This window comes from Nuphar pumila, chromosome 15 (genome assembly GCF_984573655.1).
Source record: "Nuphar pumila chromosome 15, dmNupPumi1.hap1.1, whole genome shotgun sequence".
NCBI classification, from domain to species: Eukaryota; Viridiplantae; Streptophyta; class Magnoliopsida; order Nymphaeales; family Nymphaeaceae; genus Nuphar; species Nuphar pumila.
Window position 1 is genome coordinate 49,054,678 of NC_143263.1, and position 18,261 is coordinate 49,072,938.

The 18,261-nt window shown below is 36.8% G+C and overlaps 1 protein-coding gene across 3 annotated transcripts in view; it reads right to left on the reverse strand.

The window, feature by feature from the left end:
• LOC149815374 (glycosyltransferase BC10-like) overlaps nucleotides 1-12,423 on the reverse strand; it is a 54,769-nt gene extending 42,346 nt beyond the window's left edge. For 2 of the 3 annotated variants that reach the window (XM_089988810.1, XM_089988809.1), the window contains exons 1-2: nucleotides 12,167-12,347; nucleotides 10,782-11,201 (exon numbers count right to left, since the gene is read on the reverse strand). In XM_089988810.1, the coding sequence (XP_089844936.1) occupies nucleotides 10,782-11,114 (333 nt within the window). In that variant the 5' untranslated portion in view covers nucleotides 11,115-11,201; nucleotides 12,167-12,347. Of the gene's footprint in view, nucleotides 1-10,781; nucleotides 11,202-12,166 lie in introns of all 3 variants that reach the window. The other variant, XM_089988808.1, reaches the window with a different exon arrangement.
• Nucleotides 12,424-18,261: the final 5,838 nt, after the last annotated feature.

The following is an 18,261-nucleotide window of genomic DNA, read 5'->3' on the forward strand; positions in this document are numbered from 1 at the left end:
TGTGGACTATACTTTGGAAAACTCTCTCCTCCCATGATCATGGTGGTAAGGCCGTCAACAAGTCAGATACATGGTTGGTTACACAAGTGATTTGATACAATTACCCAAATAAAGAAATAGATATAGTGACCAAATATATTTTGGGCTGAATTCACATCAATTAAATTAGTGCACAAGTCAGTTCTGAGATGTGACTTATGTCAGACATCTGACCTGAACAGACATGATCCAAGAATTATATATCACTTTTTTAATATACCTGCATCAAACAAATTACAAATGCATGTACACATAATTACATATTAATACAGACCAAAATAAAGTATCATCTTACTTATTTCCATCCTTTCTCCAAAACACAAGTCAGAGTGTTCACTCAGTTAGGGCTTTACATAATTGAAGAGAAATGATTTGATCAGAGAGTTATGACTTCATTATGAATTGGCATTGGCTTTTGCAGATTAATAGGCAACTAGAATGGATCCCTTCTCTTGCATGCCTATATTTTTGCAAATGTCATCTTTACTGCTCACAACTTCACTCCCTCTGAGGTGAACATTTTGAGGCCCATTTATAGAAGATCCCGTGGCCAATAGTCAATGCCCATTTGATACTTTCACAGTAAAGGGCCTCCTTTCTTTTCTCTCAGTCAAGTTTCTTATTTTCTTTCTTGACTAAAAAAAAGACTTGTCCTGAGAAAAGAACGGGTATCTTCAGAAGAAGGCAAAGTGATAAAAATTTATACCTACTCTTTCTTTGCATAAATTCTTAGATATGAGAATCATGCAGATGATTCTTTCATATCTCACATGGCCCAGTAGCTGGCTGCTTCACAAACTTATCCTTAGTTGTTAAAAGTGACACCTAGGTGCCGCCTAATGCGAACTAGGTGACCTAGGGGCAGCCCCACCGCCTGGCCTATTGGTCATAGGCGGTGGGGCCCTTTTTTCTGACTAGGCACTGCCTAGGCTGTTCACCGCCTAGGTAGCAGGGACAATCATGTCTTTTTTTGTTTTATTAACTATGTTGACCAGGTTTAGAATAGTCCAAACCTATGTCACAGGGACTCTCCAACTAGGTTCCGCACCCGCACCCGATGCGGTCAACCTGAACTGCACCCCCACACCCAAGTTTTTGAAAATGCCGCACCCCCGCGCACGCACCCAAGTGACATAGGTCCAAACCTGGTTAACTGTTTATTAGGGCAACTATAAAAGGGAAACGGCTACGCCCTTCCCCTTTTTGCTCTCTCTCTCGGCAATAGCGAGAAGAAAGAGGAGGAGACTACCAGGTACATTTTTTTCCCTTTCTTCTTTTTTTCTTTTTTCCTTCTTCCCTTTTCTTTCTTTTTTTCTTCTCCTATGCCCTCTCACCCTCCACCCTCTTCATTTATTCTTCTTCTTCTTCTTTCCTTTTCCCCTTTTTTCTTTCTTTTTCTTCTTTTTTTTCCTTCTTCCCAATTATGTTTTTCTTGTTTTTTTTTATCTTCTTTTTCTTCCTCCTCTGACCTCATGCCTTCCACCCTCTTATTTTTCCTTTTTTTCACTTCTTCTTTTTCCCCTTTCTTTTCTTCCACTTTTTCTTCTTTTTCCTTCTTCCCTTTTCTTTTTTTCCATTTTTTTTCTTTCAACTTTTCTTCTTCTTCCTCCTCTCACCCCTCTATTCGGTTATATATATAGTATAAATTACATATCATATATATGTGAAAAAGATTATATAACTGAAATCAGAATATATATATATATAGATAGATAGATAGATAGATAGATATGTGTGTTTCACACACACACATATCTATATTCCATGTTTTCTCAAGTATATAATCAGTGTTTTCAGTTATATTATATAATTTGTTTCCCAGTATTATAATATGTCATATACAGTGTTATTAAAAACGCACCTCAAGGCGCAAAAAGCGCGCCTCGCCTTGAGGGGAGGGCCTTTTCGCCTTGAGGCGCACTTAAAAGGCGTAAAACCCTCAAGGCGTACGCCTCATGCACCTTGAGGCGAGGCGCGCCTCACCGTGAGGGGCAAAATTGAAAATCGGATGGGCCCGGACCCGAGTCTGGCCTGGACCCGGGTCCGGACCCATATGCTCGAAGGTTCGAGAGAACCTGTGTCTTTAAAAAAGACACAGGCGCCTCTCTCAAACCGTCTCTCTCCACTCCGTCCCCTCTCGTCCCCCGCCACCGCCGGCCACCACACGCCGCCGGCCATCGCCTCTTCCACCTTCTTCTTTCCACCACCCATCGCCGGCCACCACCATCTTCTTTTCTCCAATCTTCTCGTCAGATTCATCGCTCCCACAAACAGAATCAGTATCCTTCATTTCTTTTGGGGCGTTTATGAATTCCATTGAGTGAAGAGATATTGCGGTGTCTGAGGAAGAATTGGGAACTCAACCTCAGCCTGCGAAGCGCGCCCACTATCTCGCCAAGATCGTCCTCAAGGGCAGCGCCATTCTTCACGCCGCTCACGGTCGCATTCGCTCCCCCAAAACCTTCGATATCGTCCTCGGCAAGGTGCGTAGCGCGTTCTGGTTCGTTTTTCGTGGGGTTTTTGGTGGTTTCATATTCACAAATTATTTCTTTTTGATAAATCCTGAATTTTAGCGTGATTGCGCATCGAAATACGAGTTCCTGACAGGAACTTCATGTGGTTGAATTGATCTAATTGACTGGTTCGTTTCGGAATTTTAGTGGTTGATCGACGTAACGATGATTTTATGATTTGTACCGGCTTCTTTGATCGTTGGCAAGCTTCTGCATGCTTGAATTTTTTAGAATTGATGTAGTTCGATAAATTCACGGTCACAGTTGTTGATTGATACAATTCTTTAATTTCTGTTCTATTGAAATTGGACAGTGTTTTAGGAAGCTGAATCAAGTTCCTTTTGCGTCCTTTTGTTCAAAAAATATTGTGTTTGGCCTTCTGTTGTGTAGGAACCTTGCTAGAAACAGCAAGAAATATGGTTCATGGGGCATGTGGCAAATGATTCTTAACTAAATGAAGCATCTCCGAATTTCCACTTGCACAAACAACATTACAATATCACATATGAGTTTCATATACCCTTGAATTTTTGTAATCGATATTGAGAATGATGCTTTCACACCTTCGCTAAGCTCTGCAAATAGCTCCAAGTAGCAATGAATGAAGGAAATGGTGATTCTTAAATATTCAAACCTTCATCGGACGATCGCTCCAACTAGGTCTGGGTTTAGTCTTACCGAATTCATGCAACAAGTAACAAAGTGCATCCACTCCATTGTTCAGTCCAGAGTACTCTTATCAATGCTCCGATTAATATGGTTATTTACACAATGCATTCGCCGTATGCATTTCTTAGCATTTCATAGGACCTTCATACGTACCTGCGTCACCTTCACTAAGCATGACTGTGCACATTGTTCTCCAAGTAGCACTTGATTAAGAAAATAGTGATATCTAAGTATTTCAAACCTTTACTGAACATCATTCCAACTAGGGTTGCGTTTAGTCTTACCCAATCTACACAACAAGTGTCTCAGGGCATCCACTCCATTTTTCAGTCCAGAATCCAATTCATTTACCATGTCAATGCTCCAACTAGTATGGTTTTTTACATAATGAATTTTAATTTTTACAAGGATCAGGCGTTCTTCCAAACCGAGGTTGTTAGTGCTAATATGCATTTTGTTGTTACTTTTACATGTTAATCTCATATTTTTTCCGTATTTATTTGAGATTTTTTATTTCATGTTGGTTGGTGCTTCATCAATAATGCATTTCTTATTTATTTATAATTTTAGATCATTTTTATATTTTTTTCAAGTTTAAAAAAAAAATGGGGGCTTACGCTTTGCGACTCAAGGCTTACGCCTCGCCTCAGATTTTGGTGGAGCGCCTCGCTACGCCTCAACGCTTTTCACAACACTGGTCATATATAATTTGTTTCTCTGTATCTTTTTTCACATGTATATAACATATGTTTATTTATATTAGTTATTATATGTATTTTGCACAGATACAACAACAACTACGCCTTCATCCCAAAACAATTGGGGTCGGCGATATGAACCAAAAAAGAAAATCATTTTGGGTCTTCCACATGAATCCTTCTCCTCCAATCATTTCTATCCAATGCCATGTCCTCGGTGAGGTTCAAAGCATTCATATCCTTTCCTATCATCTCCATCCAAGTCTTCTTAGGCCTACCCCGACCTCTTTTAACTAATATATTTTCCCATTTCTCTATCCTTCTAACTGGAGCATCATTAGGCCTTCGCCGAATATGTCTAAACCACCATAAATGATTCTCTCTCATCTTATTTTCAATGGGTGCAACGCCTACCTTCTTACGTATCTCCTCGTTCTGAATCTTATCTTTTATTGTATTTCCACACATACATCTAAGCATACGCATCTCAGCTACACTCATTTTTTTAATATGATGTCTCTTGGCAGCCCAACATTCTGTACCATATAGTAAAGCGGGCCTAATAGTCGTCCTATAAAACTTTCCCTTCAACCGCAATGGCATTCTACGATCGCACAACACTCCAGTTGCACTTTTCCATTTCATCCACCCAACCTTTATCCTATGATTTATATCTTCATCAATTTCTCCATACTTTTGAATGATAGATCTCAAATATTTGAAACAATCATCCACCGATATTTCTTGCTCACCAAGCTTCACTACACTCCCATCACTACTTCGTTGCTTACTAAACCGACATTCTATATATTCTGTTTTACTCTTACTCAACTTTAAACCTCTTGCTTCCAATGTTTATCTCCATAATTCTAACTTAGCATTAACCCCAGCTCTAGACTCATCAATCAAAACAATATCAGCAAACAACATACACCATGGCACATTTTCTTGAATTGATCGCGTAAGCTCATCCATCACTATAGCAAATAGGAAAGGGCTTAAAGCAGATCCTTGATGTAACCCAACTGTTATAGGAAAATTGGTTGTCACCCCTCCACAAGTGCGGACATTGGTTACTACTCCTTCATACATATCCTTAATTATACTAATGTACTTGAGAGAAACACCTTTTTTCATCATTGTCCACCAGAGAACGTTCCTAGGTACTCTATCGTATGCCTTCTCCAAATCAATAAAAACCATATGCAAATCTTTGTTCCTCTCTCTATTTCTCTCAATAAGTTGTCTAAGAAGATGTATAGCTTTCATAGTTGATCTTCCAGGCATAAAACCAAATTGATTCTCCGATATCATGATAACCTTCCTCAACCTAGACTCAATCACCCTCTCTCAAAGTTTCATAGTATGACTCATGAGTTTTATACCACGATAGTTTGTGCAATCTTGTATATCACCATTATTCTTATATAGAGGCACCAAAGTACTCTTCCTCCACTCATTAAATCTTGTTAAAAAGATTTGTCAACCATTCTAAACCTTTCTCTCACAAGCATTTCCAAGCCTCGATAGGTATACCATCTGGGCCAACTGCCCTTCTTGATTTCATTTTCTTCAAAGCCTCTGCAATTTCTTTCTTTTGAATCTTGCGCATGAAGTCACGATTCATCTCATGAAAAGGAATTGACAAGTCTCCAAGATCCTGATCATGACTTCCATTAAATAGCTTATCAAAATAATATTTCCATCTCTCCTTAATCTCCTCATCTTTGACTAAAACCCTTTGTGTTTCATCGTTGATACATCTAATCATACTCAGATCCCTCGATTTCCTATCTCTCATCTTTGCAAGCCTATAAATATCCTTCTCGCCCTCTTTGGTATCCAACTTGTCATAAACCACCTTATACACCTTATCCCTCGCATTTCGAACTACTTTTTTAGCTTCCTTCTTTGCTATCATATACTTCTCCAAATTCTCATCATCACGACTCTTACTTAGATTTCTATAACACTCTCTTTTAACCTTAATAGCTAATTTGAATGTATTTTGCACAAATACAAAATTAAAAATATAAACATGTTACATGCATCTGTAATATATCAGTTTTTTTGCAGTTATATATATATATATATATATATATATATATACACACACTATTTTTATTCATAATTGTCTATTTTTATGTCATAGTTACTTCATTCATAATTGTCTTTTTTATAATATATTTGCTTCATTCATAATTGTCTGTTTTTATATTATATTTGCTTCATTCATAATTGTTTTATTTTATGTTAGATTTGCTTCATTCATAATTGTCTATTTTATGTTATATTTGATTCATTCATAATTGTTTGTTTTTATTTTATATTTGCTTCATTCATAATTGGTTGTTTTTATGCCATATTTGCTTCATTCATAGTTTGTCTTTATGTTATATTTACATTGTTTTTGTTATGTTCAACGTTATGCAATTATACAAAGTTTGTGATATGTTATGTTGAAATACACACTTATACTTCATTCATGGTCACAATCACAATTGTTTAAACAATTTATTGTGATATTCTTACTTTTTTCAATGTTTTTTTTGGGGGTCTCGACTAGGCCCCAATTAGGCCTTTTAGGGGTCTTCCGCCTAGCGCTTTTGACAACTAAGCACTTATCCTAATTTAAACTCACAAAGCCCCTTTTCCTTCAAAACGTTGCTCTAGAACTTCAGCTCACAACTTACCTCTACAAATATGAGCCACTAATGAGAAACAGTTTACGAATTAGTGAATGATCCTGGTTAGCAATTGTATTTTGAAGATCAATGAATGAGACCTTACCTCATGGAGAGCTATATTTTTTTACTAGTAAAACTAAAGGAGGATGCCACCAAAGATGGTGCCTCACCCATAGTCACCTATATCGTTCAAGGTATTTTCTCGGTGAGGATATTTCTTGGAGAGATTTTCAAAAGTTGTTTTTTCTCAGGAAAATCTTGAGAGTTTAAAAAAAGAAAAATATAAATAATAATAAAAAAGATAAGAAGATAATAGTCTTGCATTCCATGAAGGTTTTCCCTAAAAATATCATGATATTGTCATGATAATATCATGATATTTTGAGTATTGGAGATGTTTTAAAATATCACAATATATTGCTGATAATATCCGCTGACCTTAAATCACCAATATTATTGCGATATTTACAAAATATCGGTGGTATTGGTGACACTAGCCTCACAATAGTTCACAGCACAAAAAATGTAAACAATATGTTGATGCTAGCCATTTTCAGCTTCATAGCTTTTGCTAATATGGAGGAATTATATATTGGAAGAAATATTTTGTGTACAAACTTCTAAAAGGCCTACTTTCCGGATAAGAGACCCTATGTTACCTTAACACCTCTGGAGGGCCAAAGAGACAATGTTTGGCACTTCTAAACACTGACATTGACACTCCTAGACACACATGGATGCTTCAGTCTTTAACATAAAAATGCCCAAAAGAATTGGACATTTTGGGTCGTGTGGCTGACACTTTAAAGTGTTTTAGACACGAAATGTCCAGTGTTGGACACCTCTTGTTTGCTGTATTAAAACCTTGCCCGTAGCGCATCTTGAATGTTGTCTTAGGGAAGTCTCTGTCCTTGATCCTCAGCTGGTGATATCCAGATCGCAGGTCTATCTTGAAAAATACTTTCAAAACACCAATAATTCAATTAAAAGTCTGAATTCCACGTTCTCAATTAGGGTATAAAATTCAAAAATCTTTAAATAAAAATTACCTTGGCCCTCTGAAGTTGACCGAACAAGTCTTTAATCCTTGGTAATAGGTACTTATTCTTTATGATAGCTTGGTTAAGGATCTTATAATTGAAGCATAGCCTCATAGCTCTGTCCTTCTTCACGAAGAGAATTGGTGCTCCCCATGGCAAAACGTTGGGCCACATAAATCTCTTATCAAGCAGCTCTTGCAACGGCTTCCTCAACTCCTCTAACTCAACTGGTACTGTCTGGTAAGGGGCTTTAGAGATTAGAGTTATTCCAGGCACCAACTCTATAGCAAAGTCAACTTCTCGAGTAGGGGTAACCCAGGTAGCTCCTCGAAAAACATATTCTCGAACTCGTTCACCACGTCCAAATCTCTCAAGCTGGTCGGTTTAGGCTATAACAGCGTAACACTAGCTAAGAAGGCTTTGCAACCATTCTCGACCCATCTCTGAACTTTCAGGATTGAGATCAACTTGACATTTTTCATAAGCTTTCATTCTCGGTACTCTAGGACAGGCTGATCTGGGAGAGCGAACTTGATTCGCCTATCGTAGCAATCCATACATGTAAGATTCGCAAATTTTCAGTAAATTTCTGAATAAAAAAATGAGGTATTTTTACATAATTTCATCGTATTGACTTGAAGTGTGAAACAAAGGGATTTCGCAGAACCAAGAACCAATTATACTTAGGATGCGTATATCCTCACAGATATACGCTCAAAACATTTAGGGAGTCATATCGTGCTCATTTGGCAAAATAAGAGAATTCTGCACAGAAAATATGGTTTGTCTCATCTCGTTTTATATCCAAAGGTGTCAAACATGGTCATGGAACCTCATCAGAACTAGGTATGTATATATTCTTCTTCTTCTTCTTCTTCTTCTTCTTCTTCTTCTTCTTCTTCTTCTTCTTCTTCTTCTTCTTCTCTCTCTCTCTCCCTCCTAACCCAAGGAAGGTGTGTTGGTAGGTCGCAAACCTCCCTCCCATACAGTTTAGGAAAGAACCCAATGTATTGACTATTGAGACACATAGGTATATGTATATGAAAATACATATGTACTTACACATTATATATGTATATATGCATATAAAAGATAAGATTCGGAACGAGGAGATATGTAAGAAGGTAGGTGTTGCACCCATTGAAAATAAGATGCGAGAGAATCATTTACGGTGGTTTGGACATATTCGGCGAAGGCCTAATGATGCTCCAGTTAGAAGGTTGGAGAAATGGGAAAATATATTAGTTAAAAGAGGTCGGGGTGGGCCTAGGAAGACTTGGATGGAGATGATAGGAAAGGATATGAATGCTTTGAACCTCACCGCGGACATGACATTGGATAGAAATCATTGGAGGAAAAGGATTCATGTGGAAGACCCAAAATGAATTTCTTTTTTGGTTCATATCGCTGACCCCAATTGTTTTGGGATGAAGGCGTAGTTGTTGTTGTTGTTTGTATGCATATATATGACCATTTTGTAAATATAATAGGTTATGCCTATTAGGGGCATTTTAGTCATTTACTAAATGTGTAATAGGTAGTGCCCATTAGGGGCACTTTTTTTTTGTTATTTTCTATTTTTCCTGTTTTTCATTTTTATCTTCTAGCCTAACGGCTAGTTGACTAGCCCTCTTTGTTGGCTGAATGCTCTATAAAAGGGGATTCTCTCCCTTGTATTAGGTATGTTTTTCTTAAGCATATTTGATGAATAAAGATCATTAATTTTTTAGTTGTTGTGCTCTCTTATGCTAGCCCATTGGTGGCTATTTTGTGTATTTTGATCTTTTGTATATGCCATTAAGTGGCTTGTGTAGGGGCACTTTTTTTTTGTTATTTTCTATTTTTCCTGTTTTTCATTTTTATCTTCTAGCCTAACGGCTAGTTGACTAGCCCTCTTTGTTGGCTGAATGCTCTATAAAGGGGATTCTCTCCCTTGTATTAGGTATGTTTTTCTTAAGCATATTTGATGAATAAAGATCATTAATTTTTTAGTTGTTGTGCTCTCTTATGCTAGCCCATTGGTGGCCATTTTGTGTATTTTGATCTTTTGTATATGCCATTAAGTGGCTTGTGTATTGTCCCTTGGTAGACTAGTGCTTGTGCACAATACTTTGGTTTTTGCATGCCCTTAGTGGCCTTTTCACTGTATTTCTCTTTGTTTCATTACATGGTATCAGAGCCATTGGCTCTTGGGATCGTGTTGTGCTTTTCCAAAGATCGTGGTTGTAGTAAAGAAGAGGATTTCTTCAAGAATTAGCTTCATCCTCCAAAGATGGCCAAAAAAGAACTCATGACGTTGATCACCTTCAGTCTTAATGATTCAAGCTATCTTATGTGAGCCGCCGCTATGAAAAATCATCTCAAGGGAAAGAAATTTTGAGGGTATATGATTGGCACTACTTGTGAGCCACAATTCATACTCACAAAGAAAGATAGATCAAATTAGAGCTCTTGATGACAAGGGAGAAGACTCTTAAAGAACATCACATCAAGGGGGAGGATTGGGAAGCCGAGAATGCTCAAATTCTATCTTGGTTTCTAAATAGCACAAAACTAAAGATTGTCGCCAACATTGTGAAGTTCAAAAAGGCTTGTGATGCTTGAATCTTCCTCAAAAATATGTTTGTGCAAAGAGACTTAGCACAACAATATTCTCTCCAAGAGAAAATCTGAACCACTAAACAATGACATAAGAGTGTATGAGACCATTATAGGACTCTCTCTCTCTCTCCTCTATGGGATGAGTTGGTCCTCCCCTCCCCCAAGAATTTGTCGAAGCATAACATTGATTGAGAAGATTAATTACGACAATATGAACGTTCTAGCAGAAATATTAAGCAACAGCTTGCTGTAGCATGCTCTTATGTGAGATATGATTCGGTTAAGGTTAATGTATCATGTGCATCATGGGCCAACATCATTCAATAATATGCTACGACTTTACAATAAGGCATAGAAAATCCATAAACCACTGCTTCTGTAACCATAATTTAGCCAAAACTTTTATGACTTCAAGATGTATACTACAATCTGCTGAATTAGGGAACAGAATTGAGAAGCACAACAAATGCACGTTTTGAAGTCTTCTAATACTATATAACACAAATATTAACAAATGCATGAGGAATTACTTACAAGAAAGAACTTCTCCCAGAGCTTCTCAAAAGGCAGAGAACCTGGGGTTAAAAACATGAAGGCAATTTTTGCGTTCTTGGGTTGAACTTGAGGCATCTTAAGTATATCACTAATGACAGCACGAGCTGCAATCTCATCATCAGTGTAAGCTCTTGCAGGGACAGACTGAACGCTTAGACCGAAAGGGTGGCAAACAGTTGACGCAAAGAAGTAACAAGCTGCATACCGGCGAGGAGGATAAATATAAGCACCTATCAGAGACATACACACCATGCTGACTAAGACAATAATCCATAATGGCCTCTTAGATGATCTATTGCGTGGCGTTTGCATATCTTCAATTCCTCTCTGCCACGCCCTTTCAAGTTGTTGCTCAAAAAGTCACCATCAAAGCAGTATATCACAACTCCCAGCAGTGCCCTGCCACAATTTCTGACGAATTTAATGCAGAAGTCTAATCCTTCTCGTCAAAGTTTTGAAACTATAATAAAGTGCAAGTACCAATTCACAGCAGTCAAGACAAGCCAAAATACAAAAAAAAATCAGATCAACAAACAGATCCACATCGTGAAATAAAGACAGAAAAGGAGAAAGATCGGCCAAAATTTTAATGTCCCTTTCATACAGTGCCTTTTATATAGAATAGTCTCCTTAGCAATACGCATGCTAATCAGAAAGGAAGCAGCCAAAAATTGGAAACGCTCATATATTCATTACATCTCGACTCTGAAACTCCCAACAGTCTAGTAATAGATCATATTTCAGCAGGAAAAAATCCAACAGAGATCGACAGAAACCTCAAAAACAAAATAAAGCAACAACAAAACATGTCATAAACTAACGGACTTCCACTATATAAAATCCTAACCATCAACAACTCCCATGGCTCTGATCCATGACAATTCGAACAGGATATGTATACGAACATCAAAAATCCATATAAAAGGAAACGAAATCAGAAATTGGATGGTTTTTTCACAAACAAACTTTGCAAAAACTTTGAATATCAGCAATCTCGCGAGTTTCCAGCTGCTCAACGAATTGGAATCCATCGGAGCTCAAGCACAGCAATCGGCAGGGAAACAACAAAAAAAATAACAGAAATTCCGTTCTCTCCTACTCCCTAGAACCTTTTACACGGATCTAACCTGTCTCAACAGCTACACACTCGAAAATCCAGCAGAATTCAAAATCTACACCAAAATCCAAACGAAAAAAAAACAAACTCCACCTGCTCCAGATCCCGGATCCCTTTGAACCCGCGAAAACTCCTCTATCGTCAGAGTTTTCTCCCACTCTCCGATCAATCCAAACACGAGCATCAGAATGCGAGCAGAGGAAAAAGCACGGGGGGAATGAAGAGAGAAGGGAGACGAAACACTTACCCGAAGAAACCGTGCAGTGGAAGCGGAAAAGGCGACCGACCGAGCGAGCGAGCGAGAGAGAGAGAGAGAGATCCGCAATGAGGGAAAAGGAGAGCCTTAACGTTCCCGGATAATAGGTTTCAGATCTGAGAGAGAGAGAGAGAGAGTACTTTTCAAATTTTTCCCTTTTTTAGACGGCCTCGAGTCAGGCGCTTCCTCCAACATAAAAAAAAAAAAAAAACAGTCCGCTGCTAAAAAGAAAGTAATTTTTTCAGACCGACGAATGCCTTTCCGTGTTTTCCAAAATAGGCCTTTTCGGGAAGCGAAATTTACTAAAATGGGTTTGGCATGTTTGAGGGATCGTGGCTGGTTAAAAGGTAAATTTATAAAAGCCTCTTAACTTATCAGTTATTTATAGAAAACCCTCAACTTATCAATAATTTACAAACAATCCCAACATTTAAGCTTATTATATTCGGGCGTCCGTCCGAAGCTGAAGTATAAAATTGGCATTTTTGTCCTTTTCCAAATCCTAAATATTGTAAAAGCAGACCTAGAGTAACAGGTGACAAAAATTAAATGTTTTATTTTTTTTTCTTCATTGATGTTTTTGTCACGTGTTTTAAAAATGTCATTATCAATTTGTTAGGTCATTTGAATAAAAAAAAAATCAAACAAAAAAAAAAAAACTGTTACACAGCATTTTGTAATTTTTTCAAAACCTAAAGAGTTCTGTCACAAAGACACGTGGACAAGAGTATGCATGATACAGATTCGACGCGCAAGTTCAATTTTTTTTTAAAAATAGGATACATTTTTTTTTAATAAATAATATTAAAAAATAGTATTTTATTAAAATAATACTTCAAATCTTTAACAATATTAATCAGCCGTGTCGAAGTGTATTCGCTGGTGTCATGGGGGACACCACCAAATTGGCGTGTCCCTATGACATAGAAAGAGTTACCACATTTGTATCCCAAACCTCTTTCATTATATGTATATACTCTCACATACTAAAAATCATGGTTGTAGGCTGTTTCTTCTCAATTAAACCTTATGGATGTACTCACCATAGTTTATTTGATAGGAATCATGGATCATATTTTTTGAACATAAAAATAGGATTTAAGTCATGAAATTTTGATAAATTGTGAGCCATTGATTTTTAAAGTTTTTAAAAAACATACATATATGTTATAACCACGTGATCCAAAACTTGTTTTGTACTGAATAATGATTATAGGTCATATCTATACGGTCTGATCAACAACAAAAAAAAGTTTAAGAAATTTGAAAATCTAAAGCTTCTAGTATTCTGGGAGCTCCGTATCATTACCATATATGGGTTAATATTTAGTGCCTTTGAAGTATATGAAACTATATATTGAGCAGAAAATCATATGTTTTAGTTTTTTTTTCTAAATTAAATCTTATGGATGTGATCTACTGTTTAGTGGAATGAGTTTTGAATGTATGATTGTGATACATATGCAGGTTTTTTAAGGGCTTCAAAAATAAACAGTTTACAATGCACTTAAAACTCAAAAAAATCTTATTATTTTTATCCTTAGCAAACAAACCTTCCCAACCACATCTATGTGATTTTCAGCTCAATAAATCATATAATTTGCAGCCTTCAAAGGCACCAAATATTAATCATAACTCTCTCGCTTCAGCCATGTTCCACGCATCAGCCAATACAATCTAAATGTTAAGAGTCACATCTTTGGCTTGACTCTGTCTTCATTTTATCGTGTTTTCTCCATTGTACAAGCAAATCAGCTCAACTTGTGATGTGCTTTGTTTGTTTCACCGAGCCTCTCTCCTAAACGATACCTAGATAGTCATGTCTTTCAGGCGAGAAAGTAGGAAAAGGATGTGAGGATTTGAAAAAGGGAGCAAGGCAGGCAAGAGAACATGGCAAGCTTCCCTCCGGTAACTCATTCATCTCATGCTTGAGTTACTCTGGCATTCGCCTTAGGATAGCTGAAATAAGGCATTGGTTTTTGGAAGATATGGCACCAAAAGTTGTGAAGTTTGTCATCTTTCATATGGAGCCATTATCGTTATTAGGTGGGTGTTCATCTAATGAACGCGTCAGCAAAACACTGTCATTTGTTCAAACAATAAAAAACCCTTTGCAACAACCCAAGAAGGTATTGGGGGATGACCCTACGCACAGGCAACAACAACAATGGCTCCACAAAGTCTAAATTGAATCTTTCTTTTGGCTTTCCCATTCCACATTTTAGAAGAAAAACTAAAGGGGTGAAGCAATCACTAAAAGGGGCTAAGGCAAAGCATATAACGGGGCAAGCAATGAACCTAGCTTACTTGGCAGAAAAATCGATGAATACTTAAATCGACTCTAGCCTATGTTAACCTACCTAGTCTATAAGCTTTCAAGGTGGTCTGTGTCAAGTTACTCAGTTTCACTTAGTACAAGGTGAAGGTGTGGTTCGATCTTTGTGAAAAGGTGAAAGCGCTCAATTGTATCTTATGAGCGTAGTTGCACGAATACCCATTACACCAATAACTTGATCCTATGTGGAGCAACTATCACTTGAAAGATAACGTGTATAATGCGCGCCCTCGAGCACACCTTATTCAAACTCAGTTGTCTTATTGTCTTATCCACTAAGTAAAGTATTTTCTAACATCATTGGGTAGCATGACATCCAATAGTGGATTGTTCTGTCAATCTTGGAAAGTGAAGGAATAGTTCCACCAAAGCATTTAAAAAGAGTACTTGGGAATAAAACTTAATCAAAGAGATTCTTCTCATTTTACCCCCATATATATATATAGTACAACGAATGAACAAGAAAATGCTCTATCTATCTCAAACATGTGCCTCCAAAACATAGGTGTCTCCGCCCCCCAACTCACTCTTTAAAACTGTTTGAGGTTCTCTCAAATGCTACCTACATTTCTTTTTCTTTCATAAAACTTCTCCATAAATGCTCCAATAAAATCTGTCCGGGATCTCTCTCCATAACTATAACCAAAATGTTTTTTTTCTAATGGCTATAAAAATTATAGGAATTTTGCCTATGTTGCCATTTAAATAAACAATGGATCAAATAATGGTGATTATGTTATGCCACCTACATAATCTAATTTATTTTAATATTTTAAACGCAATGCTCTGGTTATTTTTCTTAATTACCAATCATTACTTTTTTTTTCAAAATTAATTAGTCTATGACTCTACAAAAGATCATGACCTTGCATATCTTATATATTGGCCAACAGTTGTTCAATTCCTGCAAACTGTTTGCTCTTTGGTTTCACCTTATAACCATGGTAAGTAAGCTGGGGGTTTTTGGCACATTTTTAACACGGTGACTATATTCTAATTATTTTTTTTCTTTTATTTGTCTCATCGGATGGATGAATAAGTGTTTCTAATTGCAAGCAAGCCCTTCCATCTCTTCTATGCTCACCAAAATTTGCCCAACTCCCTTTGTAAATAGTGCATTTTTTTAATTTTTTTCATATGTATATATGATTTTTTTGTCATATTTTAATGTGGTAACTAATATTAACTTTCTTTCTCTCACTAAATGAATGGGTAAAAGAGATGGGACAGTCTTTTGTATAATGGTATTTATTTGCTTTAGTTTTCTCAATTGCATGTTTTAAATTAAATGTATATTAAGCCATATAAAAGGGTATTTATTTCTGTTCTTTTGTTGTGTACCATAAAAATATGGTATATTGTGTTTTAACGCATATATATATATATATATATATATATATATATATATATATATATATATATTTATATCTCTTTATTTATTTATTTCTCATAAAAATATTAACATAAACATGATTTATCTAGACCAATGGCCATTAACTATCTATCTTATAAAAAAAATTCATCTTATGTCACTCTTAAACAAATTAACAAGTAATAATGATTTTAGCATGAGATTTCAAATGTTGAATCTCAAATCAAGAGATTTCATATTCAATGTGACCTCTGTTTTTGTGCCATGAGAATCATTCTCTCATACAAATGAGAGAATGATTCTTGTTGGCCCAAATCTCTCACATCAGAGGAAACATGAAACAATGGAGTTTGAGAAAAAATGACTCATTTGTTTTTGCAAATGAATGAGAGTCGTTTCCTTGTTTGGGTGAGAATCAAACCCCTTGAGATTCTGATTCACACAACTCCAGATCACATACAAATGAGAATAATTGTTATTGGCCCCATTCTCTCACATCAGAACCAACGTGAAAAAATAGAGTTTGAGAAAAATGACACACTTTTACAAATGAATAAGCCATTTTCTCATTTGGGTGAGAATCGGACTGCTTGAGATTCTGATTTACATGACTCCAAATCACATACAAATGAGAGAATAATTCTTATGGCTCCCATTCTCCCACATCAGATCAAACATGAAAAAACAGAGTACGAAAAATGATTCTTATTTACTTCTGCAATTGAACGAGTCTTTTTTCTCATTTGGCTGAGAATCAAACCCCTTGAAATTCTGATTCACAAAACTTGTTTTTTCGACAGAGGAAGCTAGGGCTAGGCAGACCCCTACCAGTTATACAACCATACCATGGGGTTCGAACTTGCAACATCCCAACATAAGGTGACGTGCACTAACTGCTCCTGCCCCCCTCCCCCTTTGGTCTGATTCACAAAACTTCAAACCACATACAAATGAGAGAATGATTCTCTTTTCTCTGACAGAGAAAGTTGGGGTTAGGCAGACCCCTACCAGTTATACAATCATACCATTGGGATTTGAACTTGCAACGTCCCAACACAAGGTGACGTGCACTAACTGTAAATGAGAGAATGATTCTTATCGGTCCCATTCTCTCACATCAGAACAACCGTGTGAAAAAAGAATCAAAGGCATTTTCTCATTTGGGTGAGAAACAGACCCCTTGTAACAAGGGGGGCTCAGCTTGTATGGCAGGAGCAGTTAGTGCACGTCACCTTGTGTTGGGACGTTGCAAGTTCAAATCCCTATGGTATGGTTGTATAACTGGTAGGCGTCTCTGCTTAACCTCAGCTTTCTCTGTAGAAAAAAAGATAATCAGACCCCTTGAGAATCTTATTCTCACTACTCCAAATCTAATTTGGAGTCGCGACTGGACCGGCAAACCAAACATACCTCAAATTTTAATAGAAATATACAAATGTTTGCCAGGAGGGTTCGACCAAAGATAATGTTTTTCTGTCTTCAGGTCTCAAATTCATATATGAGGAGATCGAGCTGTTAAACATCCGTTAATTGAATAATAAAAGCATGTTAGTCACTTTTAAAAAAAAAAATTAAATAGGGGTCAACAAAATGGTTTTAGGACCAAGCGTGCTATTGAAATATAAATTGTAAAAACATGCATGTTAAATGTATAAATAAATAAGTTACGTTGTGGCTTAGAGTTTTTAAAATCCCAAGTCCAATAAAAATCCAAAAGTATCCAAATTCATCTAATGATCCAGATCCTGTTATTGGATTACTTGTATAGACGTGTGAATCAGAATTTGGATACACATGTACAGAAAGTCTCATCTCTATATGTCCTGCATAAAGCAAACCCATTTACAGAAAGTGGATCTCTGCTTGTCTTGGTACCAAGTTTGTTTCTCTAACCCGGTTAAGCTATTTTATATGTTAAAATATATTTTTGACCCTATGTAGCCAGGCTGCAATTGCCATCCCTGTTTATAAGGGATTGAAATAGGTTGGCTATGAGTCATGACTCCGAATTTGAAAAAGTGAGTCAAGAATGTGGATCCAACTTGGATCTCATAGTACAGCTCCAATTCTGAATTTGAATCTAGGATCTAACTGCATTAAATTTAGTTGATTCTAGGGCCAGATCTGACAAGACCCGACCATGTATGTTCTGAATCTGACTTATATTCGGATATGTGCTACCTTATCTGAAAATATGAGCCAGAAACATTTTAGACCCGTGTTGGAACTCCGACCGATTTGCATCTATGCGTTTTTACGAAAGTGGTAAAACGTTTTATACAAAACAACCAACAAATAAATGAAACTTGTCCTATGTAGTGAAATCCACTGGCTACTTGGTATGCAAACGGGACAGATGTCACATGTTGTGATGGAATT